This window comes from Callithrix jacchus, chromosome 3 (assembly GCF_049354715.1).
Source record: "Callithrix jacchus isolate 240 chromosome 3, calJac240_pri, whole genome shotgun sequence".
NCBI classification, from domain to species: Eukaryota; Metazoa; Chordata; class Mammalia; order Primates; family Cebidae; genus Callithrix; species Callithrix jacchus.
Genome location: NC_133504.1, coordinates 52850427 through 52876019, shown reverse-complemented (window position 1 = coordinate 52876019; position 25593 = coordinate 52850427). Strand labels below are relative to the sequence as shown.

General features: G+C 37.9%; 1 protein-coding gene across 2 annotated transcripts in view; it reads right to left on the bottom strand.

Moving 5' to 3' along the window:
• GYPA (glycophorin A (MNS blood group)) overlaps window positions 1-25306 on the bottom strand; it is a 28763-nt gene extending 3457 nt beyond the window's left edge. The window contains exons 1-6 of one of the 2 annotated variants that reach the window (XM_008992652.5): window positions 25112-25306; window positions 7006-7050; window positions 6385-6483; window positions 5612-5707; window positions 4701-4739; window positions 2085-2170 (exon numbers count right to left, since the gene is read on the bottom strand). In XM_008992652.5, the coding sequence (XP_008990900.3) occupies window positions 2085-2170; window positions 4701-4739; window positions 5612-5707; window positions 6385-6483; window positions 7006-7050; window positions 25112-25148 (402 nt within the window). In that variant the 5' untranslated portion in view covers window positions 25149-25306. The remainder of the gene's footprint in view (window positions 1-2084; window positions 2171-4700; window positions 4740-5611; window positions 5708-6384; window positions 6484-7005; window positions 7051-25111) is intronic. The other variant, XM_008992653.5, reaches the window with a different exon arrangement.
• Window positions 25307-25593: the final 287 nt, after the last annotated feature.

The following is a 25593-nucleotide window of genomic DNA, read 5'->3' as shown; positions in this document are numbered from 1 at the left end:
AAAATGCCTCAGCTTAAAAATTTTTGTAATTTTTTTCTTTTGATCGAAGTCCCCTTTGCAGAGATTTTGTGGTTGTTGTTACTAGTTGCTATTTAATGGGTATTTATAAGCATTGATTTAAATTTGTATATGTGTTCCTCTATGGTATTTGGTATTTCAGTAGGGAAAATATTACCACAAACACTGACACTTACCTGTTTCCCTGCTGTAATAAATAGTGGAAGTGAAAATAAAAATAAAGTGTGTGATCTCTGGATCATGTTGACCAGAACCAAAGTCATCCATAAACATTTAGAAAATTATCCAAACTTTGCCAACTAAATATTTCCTTGACTTTTTCGGGGTTTGGAACATTGACCAAGAGAGAAAACAACCCACTTTGCCATGTAGGCCCATGTAAGAAGATGATTTTTCTCTTTTATACTCCAGGCAAGAGAAGTTATCTTACACTAAAGTCCTTACCAAATCTCTCATACAAGAGTAGTCATTCCCAGTTCCCTTTCTTTGATTAACAAAAAGTATTATTTAAGGAAGCTATATTTATATGGAATAATGAAAATCAATCATAGGATTGGATGGTTGTAGAAGTTAACTGTTAGAAGCAGTTAAAAAAGAAAAGGGGCAAAGGAACTTTATGTAGATTTGCTATCATTCTCCTCCTGATGGTCCCACAATTGCAGTGTTGTTACCCCTCTCAGTCATCCCTTTTAAAAGAATTACATAGTGGTTATGGTCTCAAAAATCACAGAGAGATTAACCACAGAGGATGAATAAAAATATAACTGTATCAATCTCCTGTGACTCAGTACTTCTGATCTAAGATTACAGGGACAGCGACAGCATCATAAACACACACAGACACACACACAGACACACACACACACACACACACACATTGTCTTAAATGTCATGAATAGAAAGTGATAGCAAAAGTTATACACTTCAATGAGCTGTGTTGTATGGATTTAAAAATAGCATTAGTGGGCTGGGTGTGGTGGCTTGTGCCTGTAATCCCAGCACTTTGGAGGCCACGGCAGGTGGATCACTTGAGGCCAGGAGTTCAAGACCAGCCTGGTCAACACAGTGAAACCCCATCTCTACATTAAAAAAATATAAAAATTAGCCAGGCATTGTGGCCCACACCTGTAGTCTCAGCTAGTATGGAGGCTGAAGCATGAGAATCATTTAAACCTGGGAGGTGGAGGCTGTAGTGAGCAGAGATTGTGCCATTGCACTTGAGCCTGGGTGACAGAAAAATTCTGTCTCAAAAAAATATATATATCTATATATATATATATCTGTATATACAGATATATATTTTTTAAAATTGCTAGTGATTCAAAAAAATCACTAATGTTAAGAATTCATGGGTGGAAATTTGAAAATTTGTTTCAGAATATGTGAGAATAAGAAAAAGCAAAAGTTTTATTTTGTTTATTTATTTTTATTTATTTATGCATTTATTGAGACAGGGTCTCATTTTGTTGCCGAGGCTGGAGTGCAGTGGCATGATCACAGCTCACTGCAGCCTTGATTTCCCGGGCTCAAGTAATCCTCCCATTTCAGCCTCCTGAGTAGCTGATACCACAGATGTGCACCACTGCACCTCTCTAATTTTCATTTTTTTGGTATAGATTGGGTTTCACCTTGTTTCCCAGGCTGGTCTCAAACTCCTGGGTTCATGCAATCCTCTTACCTTGGCCTCCCTCAAAGTTTTAAACATATGTAAATATATTCTTTTAAATAATTAATACACAAATAGAGTAAATACTATAAGTAGAGTCTTAGTATTTCCTCAATATCCATTAAAATATATAAAAGCAAGTTAGATGGAAAACTAGGGAGAGATCTTTCATTGGGAAAATGGGGGATAGAGTTATATTTAGAGGTTCCCTTTAACTGGGCAAATGCAAAAGACAAAATTCTGCTAGAGTAACACAGTGACTTCTATGTGTCCAGTTGAAAATGATGGAGTTTAATGCAATTCTGTTTCTCTTTTTTAGTTTAATTGAACTCAGAGAAATAAATTCTCCTAGAACTAGTCACATTGGTACTTAGAGCAAAATTAAAAACTGAATTCTCACCTTTCTCAGTCGGCGAATACAGTAAGAAATAAAGAGGATCTTTCCAATGACAACAGCCATCACCCCAAAAATAATGAGTGTTATCACTACAGGAGATGAAGAGAGTAGCAAAATTATGAGAGTCTAAAATAAATGACCATATAGCAATCAAAAAATAAGACAGATAAAATCAGGGTAACATCACCTTGTCTTTTAATTGAGAGTACATTAATATACTATTATGTATACTTTATCTTTTTTTTTTAAAAGTCTTTATTGAAATATGTTTCACATATCATGTAGTTCACATATTTAAGGTGTATAGTTATTATTTAGTATATTCACAGGATATGAAACCAGTATCACTACCTGATTTTTATTCCTCCTAAGAGAAATCCAATGCCCATTATTAATCATTATCTTTTTAAAAATTGTGTGCTTTACAGTAACCTGGGAAACTGGGACTGTGAATGATAAATCTTTTGTCCCAGGTTGCACAACTAGTTGATGACAGAACTAAGGCCTGAGGGTTCTGATTCCAGACCCAGTGTTCTTCTCTGGTGTAACAGATTAGAACTCAGTGGACATTCTACTCAGGGAAAAAAAAACCCCACAAATTTTTTCTTTCTTTCTTTTTTTCTTTTTCTTTCTTTCTTTCTTTCTTTCTTTCTTTCTTTCTTTCTTTCTTTCTTTCTTTCTTTCTTTCTTTCTTTCTTTCTTTCTTTTTCTTCTTTCTTTCTTTCTTTTTCTTCTTTCTTTCTTTCTTCTTTCTTTCTTTCTTTTTCTTTCTCTTTTTCTTTCTCTCTCTCTCTCTCTCTCTTCTTTCTTTCATTTTTTTTTGAGATGGCGTTTCGCTCTTGTTGCCCAGGCTGAGTGTGGTGGACAAGAGTGATGAGCGATCTCGGCTCACTGCAACCTCTACCTCTTGTCTCCTGCCTCAGCCTCCCTAGTAGCTGGGATTACAGGCGCCGGCTACCATGCCCAGCTAATTTTTTGTGTTTTTAGTAGAGATGGGATTTCACTTCATTGGCCAGGCTGGTCTCGAATTCCTGACCTCAGGCGATCCACCCTCCTTAGCCTCCCAAAGTGCTGGGATTACAGGTGTGAGCCACTGTGCCTGGCTCACAAATTCTTTCATAGTTTGGATGTTATGAAGACATTGAACAAATCATAGAATCCTAATTTTGTAAAGAAATTGCTATAAACACTTTACAAATAAAGAAAAGAAGCCTAATAAGGTTAACTTAGCCTTGGTCAGACAACTAGTTAAAAGTAGAATTATAACTATAATGCAGGTCATCTATATTCTAAGCTTGCATTACTTCCACAGTATTCTTATGCGTAGTCTCTGATATAGTCACTAAAAATATTTATACCATATTTGTATTGTTCCAGATGAAGTAAATAGAATGGAAGTTTAGACAAAGGTAAAATGGCTCATTTATTTGGCTAATTCATATTTAAAAGCCCCATTACTGATAAAAAGTAAAAGTAGCATTTCCTCTTGCTGGTGTTTCCCAGCCTTCTTGACCACTTAGCTTAAATGCATGTGATAGTGAGGAATTTCTATGATGTGCTTTTTACCCTGTAAGCTATGGACACAGCTGAGTGTGAAGGGAGGGTATCATTGTGTGTGCTCATTTGCTATTCAGCATTCTAATGGTAATAGCAAATGAGCACACACAATGATACCAAGTGAGGGGGGAGAAATGTCCTTTCAGCAAAGGTGGTCAAGATGACCCCTAAGTGGTCGCATTGGCCAAAAATGAATCAAGGCTGAGATTTATCCTTTAAATACAGTGCCAGTTAATTAGATGATTTTAAATGCCTTACTCTTTATAGAAGGGAAGAGGGAAATTCATTTGTTTTATAAGCTTTTAGGAGGCCTTTCTCAAATACTCAGGGTTGGTTAGAAAGGCAAAACATCTAACCTACTAGGAAAACTACTATCAGATTATGTATTACTATTTCCAAAATGTTTTTATTTATTTTTTATTTACCTATTTATTTGTTTTTGAGACAAGGTCTTACTCAGTCACCAAGGCTAGATAGAGTACAGTGGCACAATCATAGCTCGCTGGAGCCTCCAACTCCCAGGCTCAGGCAATCGATCCCCCTACCTCAGCCAGCCTCCCAAGTAGCTGGGACTACAGGCACATGCCCCATCCCAGCTAATTTTTGTATTTTTGGTAGAGATGGATTTTGCCATATTGCCCACGCTGTTATCAAACTCCTGGGTTCAAGCAATTAACCAGGCTCTGTCTCCTAAAGTTCTGGGACTACAGCCAGTGCCCCTGGCCCCCAAAATGTTTTTAAAAATAAGAAATGCCTATTTTAATTTTAAAAAGAGAATATTTTTTTTCCTTTACAATTTTCGGTGAATAAAGTTAACAACATATGCTCTTTTTTGTTTTTGTTTTTGTTTTGAGATGGAGTCTCACTCTGTCAGCAGGCTGGAGTGCAGTGGAGCAATCTCGGCTCACTGCAAACTCCCACCTCAGCCTCCCAAAGTACTGGGATTACAGGCATGCGCCAGCTCTTCTATTTTAACCTTGACATATTTTCTTAGGTATTTGAAACAAGCAATACATAGTTTTAAATGGAATGACTGTTATTCTTTGTCAAATATTAACATACCTGGTTCAGAGAAATCATGTACAAGTTGTTGCCTTTGTCCTATAAAGCAAAATTTCAAATAAATGAGGCATGTGCAAAAAAATCATTTTGGAATTAAACTGTTTTGTAGGTTTCCTTTTCTTAATCAGATTTTGAGAGTTATTGGTCAACTTTCAACATCTAACTAGTAAAATTTATCTACTTTTAACTACCCAGCAAGTATTCATGGATGAGAAATTAGCAAATTGTCTCATAACTAAGGGTAAAGGGATGAGAAAGTATTGGAAGAATCACTTCTTGACTTCTGAAAGAAGCAATGCATTTTTAAAAATGTAAAAATGATGAGAAGAAAGGAGGCATAGGGAGCCATCACTCCACATAGACGCCAGTCTCATGCAAAGAGGGCTCATGTGGCTATCAATTTTCCAAATTTATACCATAGCCACTGTCTGAATCTAAACTCTTACTGTGTCTCATTTGAGCTTTTGCCAGTAGTCTCTCTCGATCCTATGTCAGTAGCAATTTATGGTATGATTGCCTTACTGCTCCATCTGTGCTAACCTTCCCTGTCAGTCCACATCTTGCTTTTTTCTCTATCTCCACTTGACATTTTATGTCATGAAGCCCTCTTACTACCAAAACCACACAATTTTCTGGAATTTAGTTGTTACAAATTACATAGTATACCACGTAGTATCACATAATCCAGGATTAAGGTATGGTTTTTCATTCTTTAGGCTTTATGTATAAAGGTTAATTGGGGCTTGCCTTCTCTTTCTTTGTCAAGGTGATAGTTATGGTTGGTAGATGGGCTTTGAAGTAAAACACATGGGTTTTCAGTCATGAAAATTTGAGAACTTTCATGAGTTACAGCTGACATAGAGTTCAATCACAAGGGACTCCAGAGCAACTATTTAAAACTAAGAACATACTGTTTTTCTGTTCTGGACGTAAGTGGTTTCTACCAGAAGATTCTGAAACTCTGTCAGCACCGGCAGTGATTGGGTACATGCTCTGTTTGTGCTTGTCTTCATAAAAGAGAAGTTGGGAAAAGGATCAAGAATGAGTTGACCGAGTGAACATAAAACGTATCATGAAAGACAAATTCTCCCACATCCCTCCCAGCAGCAGCTCCAGAATTTCTTCTTCTCCCCTGAAAACTAACAAAAGAGACCACTCCCTGACTACTCTTACCTTTGCACCCAGCTTTGCTTATCAGTCACCAAGAATGTGTGAGGCTCTGAGCTAAGCACTTTTAAATATATCTTGTTTTACCTTTAGTGAAACGCTGTTAGATAAGTACTGTGTTATTGTCCCCATCTTAAAATTAAGGGGATATAGAAACCTTGCAGCACAACTCACCCTGAGTCAGCAGCTGGGATGGAGCTGAGCCCAGGTCTGAGCTGAACTTGGTTTGCCCACAGACCCTCCGTGTCACTGCACTATTAGATCCCCTTTATCTGGCCCACTATTTCATGGTCACATACATCATTTCTGTGCTTTGCTACATTGTTTGAATTTCTTTAACTCACAGCATTATTCCTGTGAGATATTCCAGAGGCAAGGATTCCTCCATAGCAGAGGCTGTGTCTACTTAGCTCCCATTTCTCAGTGTTTGTCAGTTTCCTTGCTGTGACAGGTCCCTTAAAGTAGGGTTGCATCACAACAATGATTTCAGAGCCACTATTTAAAAATAAAAACAAACCGGCTGTCGATGATGAGAGGTAATTCTCTGTGGGCGAGAGAAATCCTGGAGTTTTCATTTCCATATGAGGGTTAGTTGATGATGCCATGCTCACAAATTCTGTTTAAAATAGAAGTTGAGAAAGGGATTAAGAATGAGGTGACTGAGTGGACCATCTCAAAAGACAAATTTCGTCACATCCATACAGGCCCTGCGCTAAGTGCTTTATATATATCTTATTTAATCTTTAGAGAATTGCTATGTGTTAAGTATTGTATTATTGGTCTTATTTTAAAATTAAGGGGCCAGAAGCCCCTCCAGAATTTCTGCATAGCAGAGATTTATAGATAAAGTGTACCTTTGTTTTCTCATCTGTACAATAATAAAACCTGCCTCAAAATGTCGTTGTGAGAACTAAATTAGTTTAAATACGTGTGTGCCTGTGGTATGTGTGTGTATGTGATGTGCATGTGTATGTATGTGTTAGTAGTGCTCGGCACATATAGGGCATTACATATACATTGACTATTATCCTTATCATGCTTATAAAGGGATAACTTGATGCTGCATTTGGGAAACTGTCTATGCTAAGAAAGGTGGAAGCTCATAATAATTATATGGAACAAATGTTATTTCCCATACCTGTGTCTCCATCTGCTAGGGACAATCTTACTTCTTCAATAAAAACTGAAAGAAAAAGAAAACACTATTAAATTTAATGTTCTTATAGTTCAATAGAGGTTGAGTCAATTCTAAGTTTCCCCTCCTACACTTTTTTCTTCTTTCAAAAATAAATGCTCAGAGTTGTGATGGAATTACAGGCAACGCTGGCTCCAGCCTAAGCTACTGACTGAAGAGCCAGACAACTAGACAATGGAATGAATTCTAGGTCACCGCTGCTCTCTAGTATAAACACATGCGTGCAAACATGAGACATAAGAACACCTCCCCACACTCTCTCTTGCTCCAACCCTGTAAGACATGCTCACTTTCCCCTTGTCTTTGCCACGATTGTTTCCTGAGGCCTCCCCAGAAGCAGAAGTGCTATGCTTCTTGCATAGCCTGCAGAACCATGAGCCAGTTAAACTTCTTTTCTTTACAAATTACCCAGTCTCACTTCTTTCTTTTTTTACTTTATACTTTAAGTTCTGGGGTACATGTGCAGATCATGCAGGATTGTTACACAGGGATACACACGCTATGGTGGTTTGCTGCATCCATCCCCCCATCATCTACATTAGGTATTTCTCCTAATGTTATCCCTCCCCAATCCCCCCACCCCCTGCTATTCCTCGCCTAGCTCTCCTGTGCCCCAACAGGCCCTGTTGTGTGATGTTCCCCTCTGAGTGTCCATGTGTTCTCATTGCTCAACACCCACTTATGAGTGAGAACATGCAGTGTTTGGTTTTCTATTCTTGTGTCAGTTTGTTGAGATTGATGATTTCCAGCTTTATCCATGTCCCTGCAAAGGATATGAACTCATCCTTTTTATGCCTGCATAGTATTCCATGGTGTATATCTGCCACATTTTCTTTATCCAGTCTATCATCGATGGGCATTTGGGTTGGTTCCAAGTCTTTGCTATTGTAAACAGTGCTGCAATGAACATGTGTGTGCATGTGTTTATAGGATTATAAAAAAAACAATTTATAATCCTTTGGGTATATCCTCAGTAATGGGATTGCTGGGTTAAATCCTATTTCTATTTCTAGGTCCTTGAGGAATCACCACACTGTCTTCTACAATGGTTGAACTAATGTACACTCCCACCAACAGTGTAAAAGTGTTCCTATTTCTCCACATTCTCTCCAGCAGCTGTTGTCTCTAGATTTTTTAATGATTGCCATTCTAATTGGCATGAGATGGTATCTCAATGTCGTTTCAATTTGCATTTCTCTAACGATCAGTGATGATGAGCTTTCTTTTATATGTTTCTTGGCTGCACAAATATCTTCTTTTGAAAAGTATTTGTTCATATTCTTTGCCCACATTTTGATGGGTTATTTGTTTTTTTCTTGTAAATTTGTTTTAGTTCTTTGTAGATTCTGGATATTAGCCCTTTGTCAGATGGGTAGACTGCAAAAATTTTTTCCCATTTTGTTGGTTGTCAGTTCACTCTGATAGTTTCTTTTGCTGTGCAGAAGTTCTTAAGTTTAATTAAATCCCATCAGTTATTTCTTCATAGCAATGCGAGAACAAACTAACATAATGGGTTTTCATATTGCATCTGAATGTGAACATAATAAATTAAGCAAGCCAAATGACAAAATAGCACATGCAGAATGAATGCAAGCATCTGGAAAAATGAGCATTATTGGAAGAGCAACAAAATATTTTCAACATTCCAATAGCAAGCATATTTTACTAACAGAAGAAAAAAACCGAAAAAAAATCACACAAAACTTAGTCTGTAAATATTTATCAATTTAAAGGTAAAACATATAATTGAGACCTTCCAGTAGTTTTGACTACAAATACTCATATTCCTCCAAGTTTTCTAACTGTTCAGCAGGACATTAGGGACTGCCTGAGTCAGAATTCCAAGGGTTCGGGTAGGGAGGTGTGTTCACTCTACAGGAGGGTGCTGCACTTTGCTTTGTGAACATCTGCAAGACTCTTTGAGTGGTCCAGTCCTGTTTGCCTCCCATCTTTAGTGCTTCACTCTACCCTTCCCTCTTGGGGTTCCAGCCATTCTGCCTATCTCTTCGCTCTGTGAAGGCCCCATACCATTTTCTATGTCCTAAACTTTGTGCCAGTTCCTCCCTTTATCCGAAATATTTGCTTCCCTATCTTTGCTTAACTACTGGCTTTTCAAGTCTCAGTTCAATGCCACTTCCTTTAGGAGGTCCTTGCTGGCCCCCCTACGTGAATTAGACTAAAAGCTCTCTGATGTCCCTGGTGCTTAACATGCTGTTGTAAGATCTTACGATTGTTTAGAAATCCAGATATGCATTCCTTAGACTTTGATGCTTACTGGGGGCCTTGGATGTTTATTAATTTGTTCAATCAGTTACAAAAGTTTTTTTATTTTTTGGATATGTGCTGTGGGCTATGTACTAGGAATACAATGATAAATAATTCATCATAATTCATGGTCTTTCCCTTCAGAGAAATTCCAATTCAGTAAGAAGGACAATTATTTAACCTAAGTACAATAAGTATTTTAGGATGCCGGTGGAAGTGAGGGCACAAAGGGGACAGTGTCAATTCTACTTGGAGGAGGTAGAAAGAACTCATCGGAGCATTTTTTCAATTTATCTTGAAAGAAGTCTAGGATTTTACCAGGCAGGCTGTGTGGTACCAGAAATGCCTTGGAATTTGAGACATCATTGCAAGTCAGAAAAACTGCAAGTTATCTATGAGGCTGCTGCACAAGGTGTGAGAAGGAGAGGAATAGAGAACTGGGTGAACAGCAAATGGAAGGCTGAAGAGGTGGCGAAGCACCAAACGTTGTGGACCGCGTTCTAGAATTTGGACTTCATCTTTAAGGCAGTGGAAAGACAATGAGGGGTTTGAAGCAGTTTTTTATTTAGGGAAAATCACTGTCAGTAGCATGGAGGATAACTTGGGGGAAAAAAACATGCCAGAGTTTTGCAGTAGAGGGTCCCAGCTTGTGTTCAAGAGTGGCCAAGATAAGCAATCCCTTTGCAAACTGGCCACTGCTGCTCACAGTGTCCTTATCACTTCTTAACATTCCTTTGGTGGAGGAGGGCTGTAGCCTGAGGCCTTAAAGGGGGCAGAAAATTGTAGCAGGTTGTAAAAAAAATATGGCAAAGAACCAAGAATGGGAGCTAACATCTTTTAAAATGGGCACTTTAGCTCTTTTCATTTTAAATGAAGTCAGAGAAGGTTAAAAGTATTTTAAATTTGTAGGCAAAGTATATGTAACCTTTTTTATAAAAATGAAAATGTGCTTAGGGAGAGAGAGCTCATTGAGATAACTTTTGAGCTTTATCAAAACAATTTGAACACTCTAGCAAATAGGTAGGCCTCTTTCTTCTTTAATAGCTACTCCTCACAGTGAAAGAGCACTTGGTGGAAATTTTGTTCTGAAGTCAAGGCTGAAACCCCAGAGATCAAAAAGTGTACTCAAGTTTACAAAGCTGGACTCAGACCTTAATCCTGGCTTTAAAATTTGTCCTGCGTTAGACCATAAGGCCTCTCTTTCCAGCTGGATCTACATGCCTCCACTCTGGCTTTTAACAAGGCTCTGAACTATTGTCACAACTTGTGAATTTCTAGCATTGAGGGTAACATATTAACACTATTTCTTCAATGTAAAATTGTATATTCTTTATCCAAGTCCCATCTGAGCCTGTTACATCCTATTTGTACCCTTAAAAAATTGGTTGGTGGCCAAATTGATTTCAGACTGAAACTTGCCACTTACGTTCTTAGAAATATTTGCTTTAATTCTCCAGAATCAGTTGCTTTGGTACAACTTCTTATAGTCACCTAAGTCAACACAGTAAGAAAATAAACATATAAATGCCCTAAAGACAATTTGATAAAAACTGTGTTTAACATCATTTCCTCAACAATCTAACAATGGTAGCTGACCTATCATGACCTTTTCCATAGTTCGTTTCTCTTCCATTTTTGGAAGAAATGGAACAAAGAGAGCAAAACAAAATCGTCCCCTTAAAATATTGCTTCATGGGAATATTTTCCATTTCTGGAAAAAAAGATGACTTTATACTCCTTTCAATAGGAATTAATATCCATGCTTGCTTAGTGGTAAGAGGAAGGCACAAAGACTTTATTGGAAGTCTATAATTTACAAAACAGTGTCATCTTGAAAGGACAATAGTTCCCATAAAAAAAATGAGGTTTTCTGTTTTCTAGTATTAATTACATTTTAAATAATTTTTAAAGTTATTCCAGAGTAGAATCACATGGGGGCAATTGAAGTAATTTTATAAATAGCTTCAAATTAAATAAACCAGCAGCTGGTTGGAAAAAAAAATCACCTACCTAGAAGGAGAAACAAAAGAAACATCCTCAAATGCTAAAGCTTCTTTCAAATTCAAGGAAAGGAAACCAAATTTTCACAATACGATCCCTTAAAATCCCCAAGAAAGTTCAAAAGTACACTTGATAGCAGCAGTTCACATAACTACTTGGTTCTCCTAGATTCCTAAGATTCTAACCAGCTAATAGACATCTGTGGACATATTCAATTCTGCAAAGCTGCAAAATATATGCGAATAGATGGTTTTTGAATAGGACTTTTTACTACAGCATATTTAGTTCAGTAAATTGGGTAGAAAAAATGTAAACTTGTAACCATCGAACAACAAATACTAGTTTGCAGAAACTGCTTAAGGACTGGATTAAGAGAAGGCTCTGCTGTTATCTTTATCTCTTTGGCCTCGGAGCTCTCAGCTTTCTCTAGCTAAATTAGCTTCCAAAAATCTACTTGTGTCATTCCTAGATTAAAGGCCAGTTTAAGTAGTGTCCTGTTGAATTCAGAAGGTACCTTTAAGCTAAAAAACCACTTGAAGAACATCTAATCCAACTTGTCAACTTTACAGATAAGAAATTTGGTTTCGTAAAAATTAAATGATTAGCTCAGATGGGCATGTCTGGTAAGGAGCAGAATGGAGACTTAATTCTGCTGACCCCCAATATTGTTCTCACCTCCCAGGTCTCACTGCCTGTTTGAGATCTTTTTGGCAAGATTTCTCTGATACTTCAGCGTATTAGTCAGCAAGCATTGGGGCACTTTGTACACACAAAAAAAGGCAACTAAATTCCTGAGCTCCCTGGACATCCTAAAAGCTAGAATTTTAATAATAGCCGTGTAGGTTTCATTTTGATAATTTTTCCACACTAATTTATTGTATTACTTAGATTATATCTCTTAGCCCTCAGTGTCCTTATGCCATAGCCACTAAGAGAAATTGTGTTTTGCTCTAACAATACTGAAATGAGAGTCATTTTCCTAATCCCTTCACATCTTCTAGTAGAAACACATCCAGTCTATACCTGAAAAATTCCACTTCTCTCTCCAAGTGAAGCATATTTACCTTGGGGTGTTATGAAAGATGGATGTGTCCAGCATGTGGATACGCAGGAGTGGACAGGCCTTTGCCAACACTGCACATTTTCTTAGCTGCATGAGCCTCTGAAAAACGTATTCTCAAGACATTACCCTGTGCCTACTTGCAAATGAATCATGGGATGAACCTTGATGGATGGGTAGAGTTTTAGGTGAAGATGCAGAGGAGGAGGGATACAGAAATAGCAGGGGCTAACATATGGAGAAAGGAGAATATAACGTGCCTTCATGTGAAGAGGCTAAGGCAAAAGCTGGGACACCTCTCAGATTGCAGAGTTTAATGTTCAAATGGCAAATTAGTGCAAAATAAAATAGGTAGGTTTGGGCATATTAGCAAGGCCTCAAACTCCTAGTTTAAATTTATGTTTTTCAGTTCTCAGACACTGAAATGGCATTTGCTATGGTACTTAGCACAAAGTAAAGATCTGTGACCTGAATTGAATTGTGTGATTTGTGTCTGGAAAGGGTGGAATGAATTGGTATGCTTTCTAGAACATGAAATATTCAGAATTTGTGTTTGAATCGTCTCGCAGCTTATACTTGTATAATACCTGATAAGTTCCAGAACATTTCACCTCTCTTGTCTTATTCCCATGTGCTGGGTGAGAGAACCTGGACTTCTGTCACTGTTCCCATTGTACCAAGGAGGTGGGGTGACTTGGGGGCACAGGACAGGTTAGGAATACAACTGGAAATAGCCAGTCTCCTAGCTCTCTGCTCTATTCACTAGACCGCTCGGCTTCCCAAATCATTGACATTTCTAACATGAAATGCTATTAGAAACATAAAAGTAAAATGTGATGTAGGACAAGTACCCTGCAGTCTTGCTGTATGCCAAGACTTCCAGTGGCTGAGCTCCTGTCAAGATGTGATAAAGTCAGCTCACGCAGCTGCTGGTTTGGGTTTTCGTTCCCTCCTGACTTAAAGAAGCCTTATCTTGCATAAGCAAACTCTTACAAGGACACACCCTGCATACAAACGCCTTAAATAGTTTCCAAGTCTGAAAACTAAATTTTCTAACTGCTACAGTTTTTTGGCATTGCAATGACCATGAAAACTGCTTGATAAATGTATCTGTAGAAGTTAGGCTCAGCTAATTTGTGGTAAAATTGGGACAAGAACTCATATCCACTGACTTCCAACTCATTGCCTTTTCTGCCAGATCTCATTGCCTTGGACAGAATGAACGTACACATGGGAACCTTGCCTGTGCTAAACGATGTTTGAAGAAGACTGTCCCCATGAAGCAGTATTTGTAGGGAATGATTTTGTTTTGCTCTTGAACCAAAGTCTTGACAAGCTCAATCTTGGTCAAGTTGTGATAATATGGTTAGAAACCCATACTGTCTGTGGCCATTCATTTTTCTTTTTTCTTTATTAAGCCAAAGCAGCCAATCACGATTTAGAAGAATTGAACTCAAGGATAAAGTGTTTCGTGTGATAACATCTGAGTCTACTGTTTTGGACAGCCTATTCTCAATACTTTTTATTCCAACTCTTCAGCCAATGACTCTGAAGAAAAGCATAGCTTATTAACCAGTGCAGTGAGTGTGCTAGGCGCCCAATGAATGAGCCAGTTTCTGCTCATCTTCCGACTGGCATGCTTTGGCAGTCCCCATACAGCCAACTGGTCACACTTCTGCCTTTCCTAGCTTGGTAGAGACGGGTACTTAATCTATTCTACCTTGAAGGTGTTGTGGCCTAGGAGGACTGCAGCTTCCCTCCAGGAAGCCTACACTTTTTAGCTTGTTTCTGCACTGTCCAGCCTCCAGTCATCCACACTGTCTCAAACCATCACTGAGATGGAGAGAAAAATCAGTCACTCTGTCATCCCGGCCAGTGCACATTCTTTAGCCTGGACAGATGAAAAGCAAGGTGAATTTCTGTCCACTGTCCCAATGGGAAAGGAGAGGAGAGTTTTATTTCTGGCTTTGCCACCAAACCGTTGGGGGAATCTGTGCAAGTCTGTGAAATTATCGGAGCCTCAGTTTTCTGGCCTCTAAGATGAAAGTACTGGAATAGATGTCTCTCTTCTTAAACTTTTTTAAAAAATTTTTGCTTTTTTCTTGAGATGGGGGTCTCACCATATTGCCCATACTAGCCTCAAACTCCTAGCCTCAAGCAATTCTCCTGGCTCATTCTCCTGAGCAGCTGGGACTATAGGTTCATGCCACCACACCCGGCCTGGAATAGATGTGTTCTAAGATGCTTCACCATTCATGAATCGTGGAAATCTGTATGTCTAAGACAATAATATTTGTAGTTACCACTTACTGTACACTTACGTCATTCTGCACGTCTCTCTAATCATTTTTAAAACAACGAACGGAGAACCTATTGTTGTATGTTATTCTTTGTGGTGGAGAAAAAACATCAGAAACATTGCCTAACTTGCCCAAGCTCACACAGCTGCTAAGTGGCAGACCTGGCTTTTGAATCAGGTCTATGTAACTACAGAACTGTCTGCCAAGGTCTACTGTGATCTATGCAGCAGAAAGAGAATGAGAGCATCAAATAAGTGTCACTGAGAGAAGATTAAATTTTCACCAAATCATAATGCAATTAACTCTCAAGCAAGCCTTCACTTCAGCAAATTAGTGATAAATGAAAAGATATAAAAATAATAATTTACCTTGTTCACAGCCCGAGGGTGGGAATGTTAAACCTCTAACATAGAATTGTAGAGTGGCCTGCAGTGGCAAATCCACGTTAAGGAAGTGCAGATGGTTCTGGTTGTTAACAGTTTGTTGACCTGAATCTTAATTTTTCCAGCCAAGCATCTTCCTATCTGTTCACTCCTGTCCACTAAAGAATCCTCAGAACAAAAGGGATTTCACGTACTCTACCTGTGCCTGCTTTAGTGTAAGATATTGGTATTTCTGTAGCTGAACTTTGCACACATTAAATTTGGGTTTAAGGAAGTTGGGCTGGATGAAAAGAATTTTAATTAAAAACAAAAACTTTATCCCAAAGTTCTCACACCACTGGTATTTTCTTTCACTGGTTGAACAATAAAAAATTGCAGAAACAAAACTAGTCCGGTAGTTCTCATCCTTGCCTGCATGACAGAATCGTCTGGGGTATCCAGGCATTGGATTCTTATGTGCTGTCAGCAGTGAGAACAACTGCTCCAGCGGTAATATAGATTAATGTATGTAAACTTCGTTCTCCTGAGTTTTGAGGTCCATTCTTACATTTTCTATAGTTCTAGTGTTACCTTTATGTACAACTTGCGCAGCTACAGAATGGGATATTAGCCTGAATGACTTTAGAAATAACACCATTTGCCATCTTAAATGTTGGCGTTTCTTATAGTTTTGTTTAAGAGCCACAGTCCCCCTCACTTCCTTCCTCAAGTTGCATTTAATTTTACTTTAATCACTTTCCAAGGATAAACTCAGTGTGTGAAATAGACAGAGCTGAACTGCATGCTGGAAGCCAGCCTGGGTTTTTGGCCTGGAGCCTCACTTCCTGTGCCCACCACCACCTGGCAGCAGTTTCAAAAAGCTCCACAGGAATTTAGATTGGAAATCTTTAGTCTACAACCAAAGTTTTCCAAATTGTCTGTTGAGATCCCTTAGCACAAGTATTAATAAACTTCCTATGTAAGGGGAGAGATAGTAACTACTTTAGGCTTTGTGGGTCATCTATTACAAATATTCAGCTCTGTCACTGTGCAAAAGCAGTCATAGACAATACCTAAACTAAAGCATAAATAAATATGACTATGTTCTAATAACAATTTGTGGACAGTAGAATTTGAATTTCATGTAAAGATTTGTGGATAGTAGAATTTGATTCACGTATATTATTCTTCTTTTGATTTTTTAAGCACTTAAAAAAAGTAAAAATCATTCTTAACTTGTAAGCTATACAAAACTAGGGGGCTGGCCGTTCACAGGCTATAGTTTGCTTGACTCCTGTATTAGTAGAATTTTTGGATATGAAACCCAATGATCAGGGCTCCACAGATTCTCTGAGACAATTCCAACATGCAGTGAAGATGGTGTATTCCTCTACTAATGGGCCATGAAATCAGTCTACTGGGTTGTCACTGGCATTAAAAAATTAAGCTGTAGTCTGGGTGTGGTGGCTCATGCCTGTAATACCGGTGCTTTGGGAAGCCAAGGCAGGAGGATCATTTGAGGCCAGGAGCTTGAGACCAGCCTGGGCAGCATAACAAGACCCCATCTTTACAAATAAAATAAGAAAAAAGTTAGTCAGGTGTGGTTGTGCACACCTGAAGTCTCAGCTACTTGAGAGGCAGAAGCTGGAGAATCACTTGAATTTAGCAGTTGGAGACTGAAGTAAGCTATGATTGTGCCACTGTATTCCAGCTTAGGCCACAGAGCAAGAGCTTGTCTCTAAAAAAAATTAAGTTGTATAAAATAGAAGAGAATACATCAAAGTACATCACACATAATAAGGGAAGGTATTGTTTTGTGGAATCTTATTTCAGACACGTGTGTATGTGAGCATGTGCTGTGAGTTGTAATGCACATTAACTATGTCTCAATAATACTTGATTATGTTTTCAGACTGATGCACCTGGCTATACCCTATCTGAATATCTGGCTGCCAGAGGGGCTGAGGGAATCAATAGCTTATGACATACCGGAAATGCACTCAAGGTCTGCACAAGCCATTGACCAGTGGCTCGTGTACACCTTTATCCAGCTTATCTCAGTCCAGAAAGCACTGAGACTTTCTATGTGTGCCGCGCCACCAAAATGAGAATTCCGAGAGAGAATGCTTTCAAAAACATAAAGTTAGCTAATGGGACAATTACAAGTAGGCTATATACCTTTAGAAACATTTAAGAGGATAAAGGCAAATAAAACATAGTATATATATATATCAAAAAAGCAGAAATAAGGAATCATATAATAAAATACTAAATAAAGATGACAGAAATAGGATACTAAATGTCAGTTATGAACTGATGAATGTATATGGATTACATTGTATTAGAAGACAAAGACATTAGATGGAGTGAAAAGAGATAGGATGGGTGCCGTGGCTCACGCCTGTAATCCCAGCACTTTGGGAGGCCAAGGCGGGCAGATTGCCTGAGCTCGGGAGTTCAAGACCAACCTAGACAACACAGTGAAACCCTGTCTTCACTAAAATACAAAAGAATTAGGCAGGCATGGTGGCTCTAGCTACTTGGGAGGTTGAGGCAGGAGAAATGCTTGAACCCGGGAGGCAGAGGTTGCAGTGAGCCAAGATCACGCTACTGCATTCCAGCCTGGGAGACAGAACGAGACTCTGTCTCCAGTATATTAAATGAATAAATGAACAAACAGGATTAACAATATTAATATTAAGCAAAGTAGAATTAAGAGCAAAGATGTTACAGAAAACGAAAAAGATTAACTTGTGTCATTAAGCAGTATATTTCACAATGATTCTTAAGTAATTAGGGACCATTATAACCCAATAACATAGCAATGAGAAATATAAAGCAGAATACAAAATTGGCAAAAATACAATAACAGTGAGAAATTTTACATTTTCTCCAATTGTGATAGATCAATAAAGCAAAAACAAACACTGAAAGGATCTAAAATCTATCTGCCTTCAAGCACAAGCTATTGATTTATATGGTTTTTTGTTAACCAATCAATGAGGACAGACTTTATCATGCATTTCCACATTCCCATACACTCATATTGAAAGGCCATTTCCTGATACAATGTTTTTGAGCTCTGAATCTAACAGAATAGTTCAGCGAAGGTGGCAAGGGAAGAAATTTTGTGGTCTTTTTCCTAGCAAAATGCAATTTCAGTGCCACGGTCTATCTTGGCTGCCTCAAATAGCTGTACTATTCATGTTTTTTGTTTTGCATTTGTTTCCTTTTATTTTCACTTTTAGAATATAATTACGACTGGGAAATAAATGATAACATCAAAAGGAGGCCTCCAGAATTTAAAAAGAAATTTCTATCACCCATATAAAAAGGAGTAAAAGGCTAACATAGCAGCCATACAGTTAGAGCTCCTTAGCTGCACCACAGGAGGAAGATGGACCATCAACCTTCAGTAAAGTCTTCACCTTGATGAAAGCACAATCAGGAGACTGGGTGGCAATGTTGTAAGAGTAAGGGAGCCAATCCTGGAGTATCACTAGGTATGGTACGGGCAGCGTAACGCATTCTCTGAGTGCACAGGTTCAGCAGCACGACTGCCTAAGCTCAAACTAATTTCTTTAACAATAACCTGAGACCAGGCAAAATTTACTTAATCTCTATATTTTTGTTCCATCATTATACAATGAACCAATAGTCTCTACCTTATAGAGTTATTAAACAGATTAATTAAGTTAAAAATACGTGTAATTTTTTTGGCAAGAATGGAAAAACTAATCCTAAAATTTCTATGAAATTGTTAGACCAAAACAATCTTGAAAAACAAGAACAAAGTTTGATGAATCACACTTCAGGATTTAAAAACTTACAACCAAGTAACAGCAATAAAACTGTGATTTTGCCCCAAGAATAGATATGTTCTTCAGATCAAACTGAGTGCAGAAATAAACTCATATATCTATTGCCAATTAACTTTCAAGAAGGGTGTCAAGACCATTCAATGAGAAAAGGATAGTCTCTTTAACAAATGTTACTGGGGCAACTGCAAAATAATAAAGGTGGACTCTTATCATACATCATATAGACAAATTAACTGGTAATAAACCAAAGATCTAAATATAAGAGAACTACAAATCTCTCAGAAGAAAACATAGGAAGAAATCTTTATGACCTTAAATTTGCCAATTATTTCTAGATATGATATAAGAGCATAAGCAACAAAAGAAAAAAATAATTTGGACTTGAAAACGAAAAACATTTGTGCATCAAAAAACCATCAAAAGTAAAATCAAATATCTACGGAATGAAGCAAGATATTTGCAAATAGTATATCTGATTAGACTATATCCAGGATACAGAAAGAACTCTTACAACTTAGCAACAAAAAACAAAAATAAATGTTAAAATTAGTAAAGGACTAGAACCAGCATTTCTCTAAACACATGCAAAAGGCAAATTACCAACAACCACATGAGAAGATGCTCAGCAGCATTAGTTATTACGTAAATGTAACAAACCACAGTGAAAAACCATTTCATATGCACTGAAGTGAATGGCTAAAATTTAAAAAATGGAAAAGTACAATTTCTGGCAAGAATATGGAGAAACTGGCATCTCAGACACCCTGGTGAAAGGGTAAAAAGGTGCAGCTCCTGTGGAAAAGAGGAGTAATTTCTTAATAAGTTAAACCTAAAATTACTATAACCCAGCAATTCTTCTCCTTTACATCATTGAGTATTAAAAATGGGTTCAAACAAAACAAGTACAGGAATATTAATAGTAGTTGAAAGGTGGAAACAACCCAAATTTTAATCAAATGATGGATGGATAAGTAAAATGTAATATACCAACACAATGGAATAGTATTTATTATAAAAGAAATGAAATACTGATATATGCTACAATATGGATGAACTTTAAACACATTATGTATTTTTTCAGCATTTATTTATATTTTCCTTTTACTTTAAGTTCTGGGGTACATGTGCAGATCTTGCAAGATTATATAGGCATACACATGCCATAGTGGTTTGCTGCATCCATCCCCACTCTATCACCTACATTAGGTATTTCTCCTAATGTTATCCCTTCACAATCTCCCCACCCACTGCTATCCCTCGCCTAGCTCCCCACCCCGCCAACAGACCCCAGTGTGTGATGTGTCTCTCCCTGTGTCCATGTGTTCTCATTCTTCAACACCCACTTATGAGTGAGAACATGTGGTAAACACATTATCTTAAGAGAAGCCATACACAAAAGGCTACCTATTATATAATTCCATTTATATGAAATATCTAAAATAGGTAAATCTGTAGAGGTAGAAAACAAATCAGTGGTTGCCAGGGGCTGGAGGAATTGGAAGTGGCTGCTAATGGGCAAGAGGTTTCCTTTTGAAGTGACGAAAATGTTCTGGAACTAGATAATGGTGATGAGTGTGCATCGTTTTGAATGCATTAAATGCTACCGATTATACACTTCCAAATGGTTCCAATGGTAAATTTTAGATTATGTGTATTTTACTACAGTTTTAAAAATTAAATAAATGTAAATGATTTAGAACAGTCCGTGGCACAGAGTAAATGCTATATCAGTGTTGGTTGTTATTATTCAGAACCTACTAGTTATAGAACTTTGTACACTACAAACAAAGAGGACATCATTTTTCCAGTGCTTACATATAGTAATTTGGGTTAGACAGAAATTCTTAATAAATATCCCAAATAAATTGTATAGGTCATAGTCTATGAGTAACATAAAAATTAAAGACTTCTTAGAAAGCAGAGATTATGTTTGTTCAGTTTGCTTTATAAAACGTTTTATAATTTGTTCTGATTACATTATATGGTTCTCTTAGCAGGAAGTTTAGAAAGTGTTTAAAATGAGAAGAAAAGCCTTATGATCACAACACCCAGAGATAAACCCAGAATATTTATTCTCAATTTGCTTTCGTTTTAGTTTAGTTCATTTATCCTAGAAGACTACACAATAGGTACTTACTAAAGATGTGGATATGATGATAATGGCTGGAAATCTACGATGTAAAATTGTAGGTCCAACCTGATTTTGTCAGTACCATTAAGTAGGATTGTGAATTTTTTGGGCAAAAGATACTACATTTGCAGTTGGTGTCAAATGTAATCTATAAAAATAACTTGGGGGAAATTCCTCAAAAGTTTACTTCACAAACAGGCTCATAGATGTTTTGAATAGTTTTCTAGAAACCAAGGTGAAAAGAAATTTATCACAAGAATGTTAGGCTAATTTTTCTTTTTGAAAATCACTACAAAGCAACTTTGAGATACCATCCCTACTTTCCCCTCTCTTCAGACCTTTTCTGCAAAGGAGTTCACAGTGGGGTGTCCATTGCTTTCTAAAAACCGTATTTCACACCATGCTAAAGATAGTTATAGGTTTGGTGACTAGTCCAGCTCATCTCAGGCTGAATTTTGGGGGTTCAATGGGGTTTACAGATGAAAAATGATTGTATTGTAATATAACCATCTACTCAGTGCTTGATTGAATAGGCATAAGAACACTGAGGCCCTCTGGGGTTAAATGACTTTTCATGGCTAAACTAGTCTGCCACAAAATTCTAGTCTTTTGAGATTTGTCATTTTGAGTAGTTGATATTGACTGCTGACTATGTGGCTGACAATGTGTGGGACACATAAGTGAAGACACAGGTTTTGCTTTTAAAGAATTTATAGTCCTGTATTCCCCGGCATACAGTTCCTGTAATTCTTTCCTGTAATAATTAAATAGACAGCTAGCAAGGCTCTCTTCTTGGATCCCTGGTTGGCGGGGGGGGGGGGGGAAGATCTGCCTTGTTTCTTCATTTAGTCATTCTACATTCTAAATATGTACTTTTCAGACTGATTTACCTGCAGGGGTGTGAATCACACGCACAGGATAATCATGATCTGTCTTCACCGAGCACTCACTGTGTCTGACCAGATGAAAACAAATATTTCCTCTTTCCTTTCCTCCTTCTTTTCCTCCCATCTCTTCCCTTCCCTTCTCTCTCCTCCCTTCCTGCCTCCCTCTCTTCCTCCCTCCTGTCTTTTTTTTTCTTTTTTTTTGAGACGGAGTTTCGCTTCCTCTCCCTCTCTGCTTGTCTCTTTTTCTCCCTGCCTACACTTCTTTGCTTATTCAACCAATATCCTACTATAAATACAAATCAGGAACTGTGCTAGATTCTGGGGATACAGGAATGAATAAAGTAGGCAGGATGACATCATACCAGTCCCCATGTTTCCTCCAATTAAATTAGTACATTATGGCCTGGAATGAAAATTTTTGTATGACTTTTTAAGTAAAAACAAAAAACTTTTGGGGACTGCTGGTTTATGCCATACTTTTCTAGTTGAAGTGATGTAGTACTGTATTTACAAATTGGTTCTTAGCTTCAGAATCTGATTTTCAAATGAAAGCTCCAGCTTTTCCTTGAAAACACTAACTTACCTCCTCTCTCAGAATTTTTGCCCTTGCTCTTCCCTCTGCCTTCCAACCTCTTTCCCCAGAATTTTTGGGAAAATTTGGCTCTGTCTCCTTGTTCCACGTTTAGTATAAATGCCATCTCTCAGAAAGTAATTTCCTGCTACCCTTTCTTAAGCAGTTTTTGGCATTCTCGTTTATCATCTTACCTGGTTTTAATTCTTTGTATTATTTTTGACTGTCTGTTTTGTCCTACTTTAATAAGGTAATTGTTCTGTGTATTACCCGTGTTCCTTCCCACCACCCACTGCACCCGTCCTGCAGGGATCCTCCATGGGAGCCCATTTGTCTTCCGGCTCTGGATCACAATCTGACATGTAATGACTGAATCGTGAAATGAGTGCAGGAATTCAGGGAAGAATCAAGTCATATTAGAAAAAATGGATTCTCCATTTGGAAGAAGACCTCTGATAAGTTTAGAATAGAAATATTAGATTTATTCTTAAGATTCCTGGAGAAAACAAAGCAATCATCTTTTTTTATAAGAGAAAAAATAAAAAGGCCACACGCGGTGGCTCACGCCTGTAATCCCAGCACTCTGGGAGATCGAGGCGGACAGATCACGAGGTCGAGGGATAGAGACCAGCCTGGCAAACGTGGTGAAAATACAACAATTAGCCGAGCGTGGTGGCGCACACCTGTAACCTCAGCTACTTGGGTGGCTGAGGCAGGCGAGTCACTTGAACCTGGGAGGCAGAGATTGCAGTGAGCCGAGATCGCGCCACTGCACTGCAGCCTGGCGGCAGAGCAAGACTCTAAGAAAAAAAAAAAAAAAAAAAAAAAAAAAAGGCTTCAAGGCTTCTCCATGTTTACTTTTCAGCTAATGAGTATGGGGGAAAAACTTGCTCTTACACCTTTCTGTTATACTATAAAGTAGCCGTGTCAAGAGAGTTTCCTAGGAGGATTTTTGAAACTAAGATAACAGCTTGAGTACTGGAGACCACTGTAGCCTTCGGGGTCATCTGGTCCCGGTGACCTCTAAATCAAGTGCCAGTTAAGGCTTTAATCCACTATCTGCTTGAGTAGTTGTAGAAACTATAGAAAAAGTTATTTCTTTTCCAGGGACCCTTTTCAAATTTGGGTCACCTGTAAGTCACACAGAACTTTCCCAAATACTGAGCACACCCCAGTAGAGTACACAGTGTCTAATTTTGGTTGAGTTATGCCAAGTTTGGTTTGCTCCAAGGAGCAACGCAAAGAATACATCTTCTTTTTTCTGTGTAGTAGCACTACAAATATGTGACTATATATACAAATATTGCACCACATCCCTGTCATTTGTTTTCTTTTCTTCAAACTATTTGCCTTCTGTTTCTATTTTTCTGTAATTTTCTCTTCTCTCTGACTTTTCAGAAATCACCAATCACATATGTAGGTTTGTTCCCTAATCTATAATTATCGATAGCTACTACTTATTTTAATACTTATATTTTTAATAATTATCAATCAGAAAACGCGTAGTGAGCTGAACATTTTACTTCGTCTCAGGCATCAGGAAGTGCATTCCATTAAATACTTGGTTTGGTCTTTATGCTGTTGCTTTGAGGTAAGTATCCACATTGCCTGATTTTACAGATGAGGACACATAAAGAAATGTGGGCACATAATTTGCCTTCATATTCCCCAGCCTTGAGAAGTAAAACTAGATTTGAATCCAGTTTTATCTGTTCCTCGTGTCTGTTCTCTTAACTATTACCTAGGGTACCTCAGCAAATGCTGCTCTCTCTTCCCTACATGCTACAGAGTGTTTAGTAGATCCTTGACACTTGCTCTCACTTAGGGTACAATAATGTCTAATAGACTCGGAATGTTTCAAGTAACTGCCTCCCCTTATGTGTGTGCTGGGCAGTAGGTTTGCTAACACATAAACACTCACTTGAGAGGGTGTTTAACTGTAACATTCTCAGAAAGAAGCCGAACTCATGTTAACTTAATACATGAAATTAATAATTAAATTTAAATAAAGTTAAATTCAAATTATTGAATTAATACAATTTAGTATAACCCTATGATATTTCTTTATTTTAATGGATTTACATTTCTTCAAAAATTCACATGATACCTGAGCCAGTAAGAGTTGTTTTGTTTTTTTTTTTCTTCCAATGTCACACTTTAGTGATGGACCCACAGAGAAGTGAACAACTCCCCACAGCTTCAGTGTTCATACTTTTGGTTTCTCACCATTTGGCAGAAGCAGAAAATTATACTTTTGGAAAACGCAAAGCCATATAGCTACCAAAACCTTCATTAATAACTCTTCAGTTTGGAAATGAATCTCCTTATAACTCAAACAAAGCAATGCATTCATTCACACAGAGGTATTTCTCATAGCATTTGGTACAATTCTTTTACTTCTGGCTAGATTTAGAATTGAAGTAAGCTTCTCATACCAGAAAACTGGATTCAGCCATAAATACTGGGCTCCCTTGTACCATTTCCCCCACATTGGCAGCTGAGTTCCAGTAAAATCCATCCCCCAGACTGGAATAGAAAATACTACTCATTTATTCATTCAAATAAGATAGAACTAAAATAGGGTCATTTCTATTTTATTCTATGATCTCATATCCAATAAAACAGGACCAAGCTAAAATAAAATCACTTACCTGACAATAGTAATACAAAGATTATTCTTCCATACATCCTGAGATCATGAGCTGGCTCCCCAAGTCAGTGCAAAAAACCCACCAAGGACAACTGCAAGTGTTAGTGTCTGGCCTCAGCCTGCTAGCTGTTATCTTCCAGGTCCACCTTCCTGAGGCCATCATCAGCTAATAGGCAGGGGAAGCATTTTAAATGACGCAAAGTTGTTAAGCGCCTGTTAATAAAGATACACAGGTATCTTCTTAACTGGGCCTATGAAAATGGTAAGTACAATTTTCACTGCAAGGAACGGGCTGCTATTTGTGATACTAACTTTGGATAAGTAAAGTGGGTATGGCAAGGTGATAGACAAGAGTCACCCAATCGGACAAAGGACCAGACTGCGAAGCTCTGAGGCCAGGGCATGTGCCAGACTGACGTACCTGTTGTGGAGCTATGGACCTTCTCATTTCTATGTCGAGATCCTGTGGTCCAAATGAAAGCG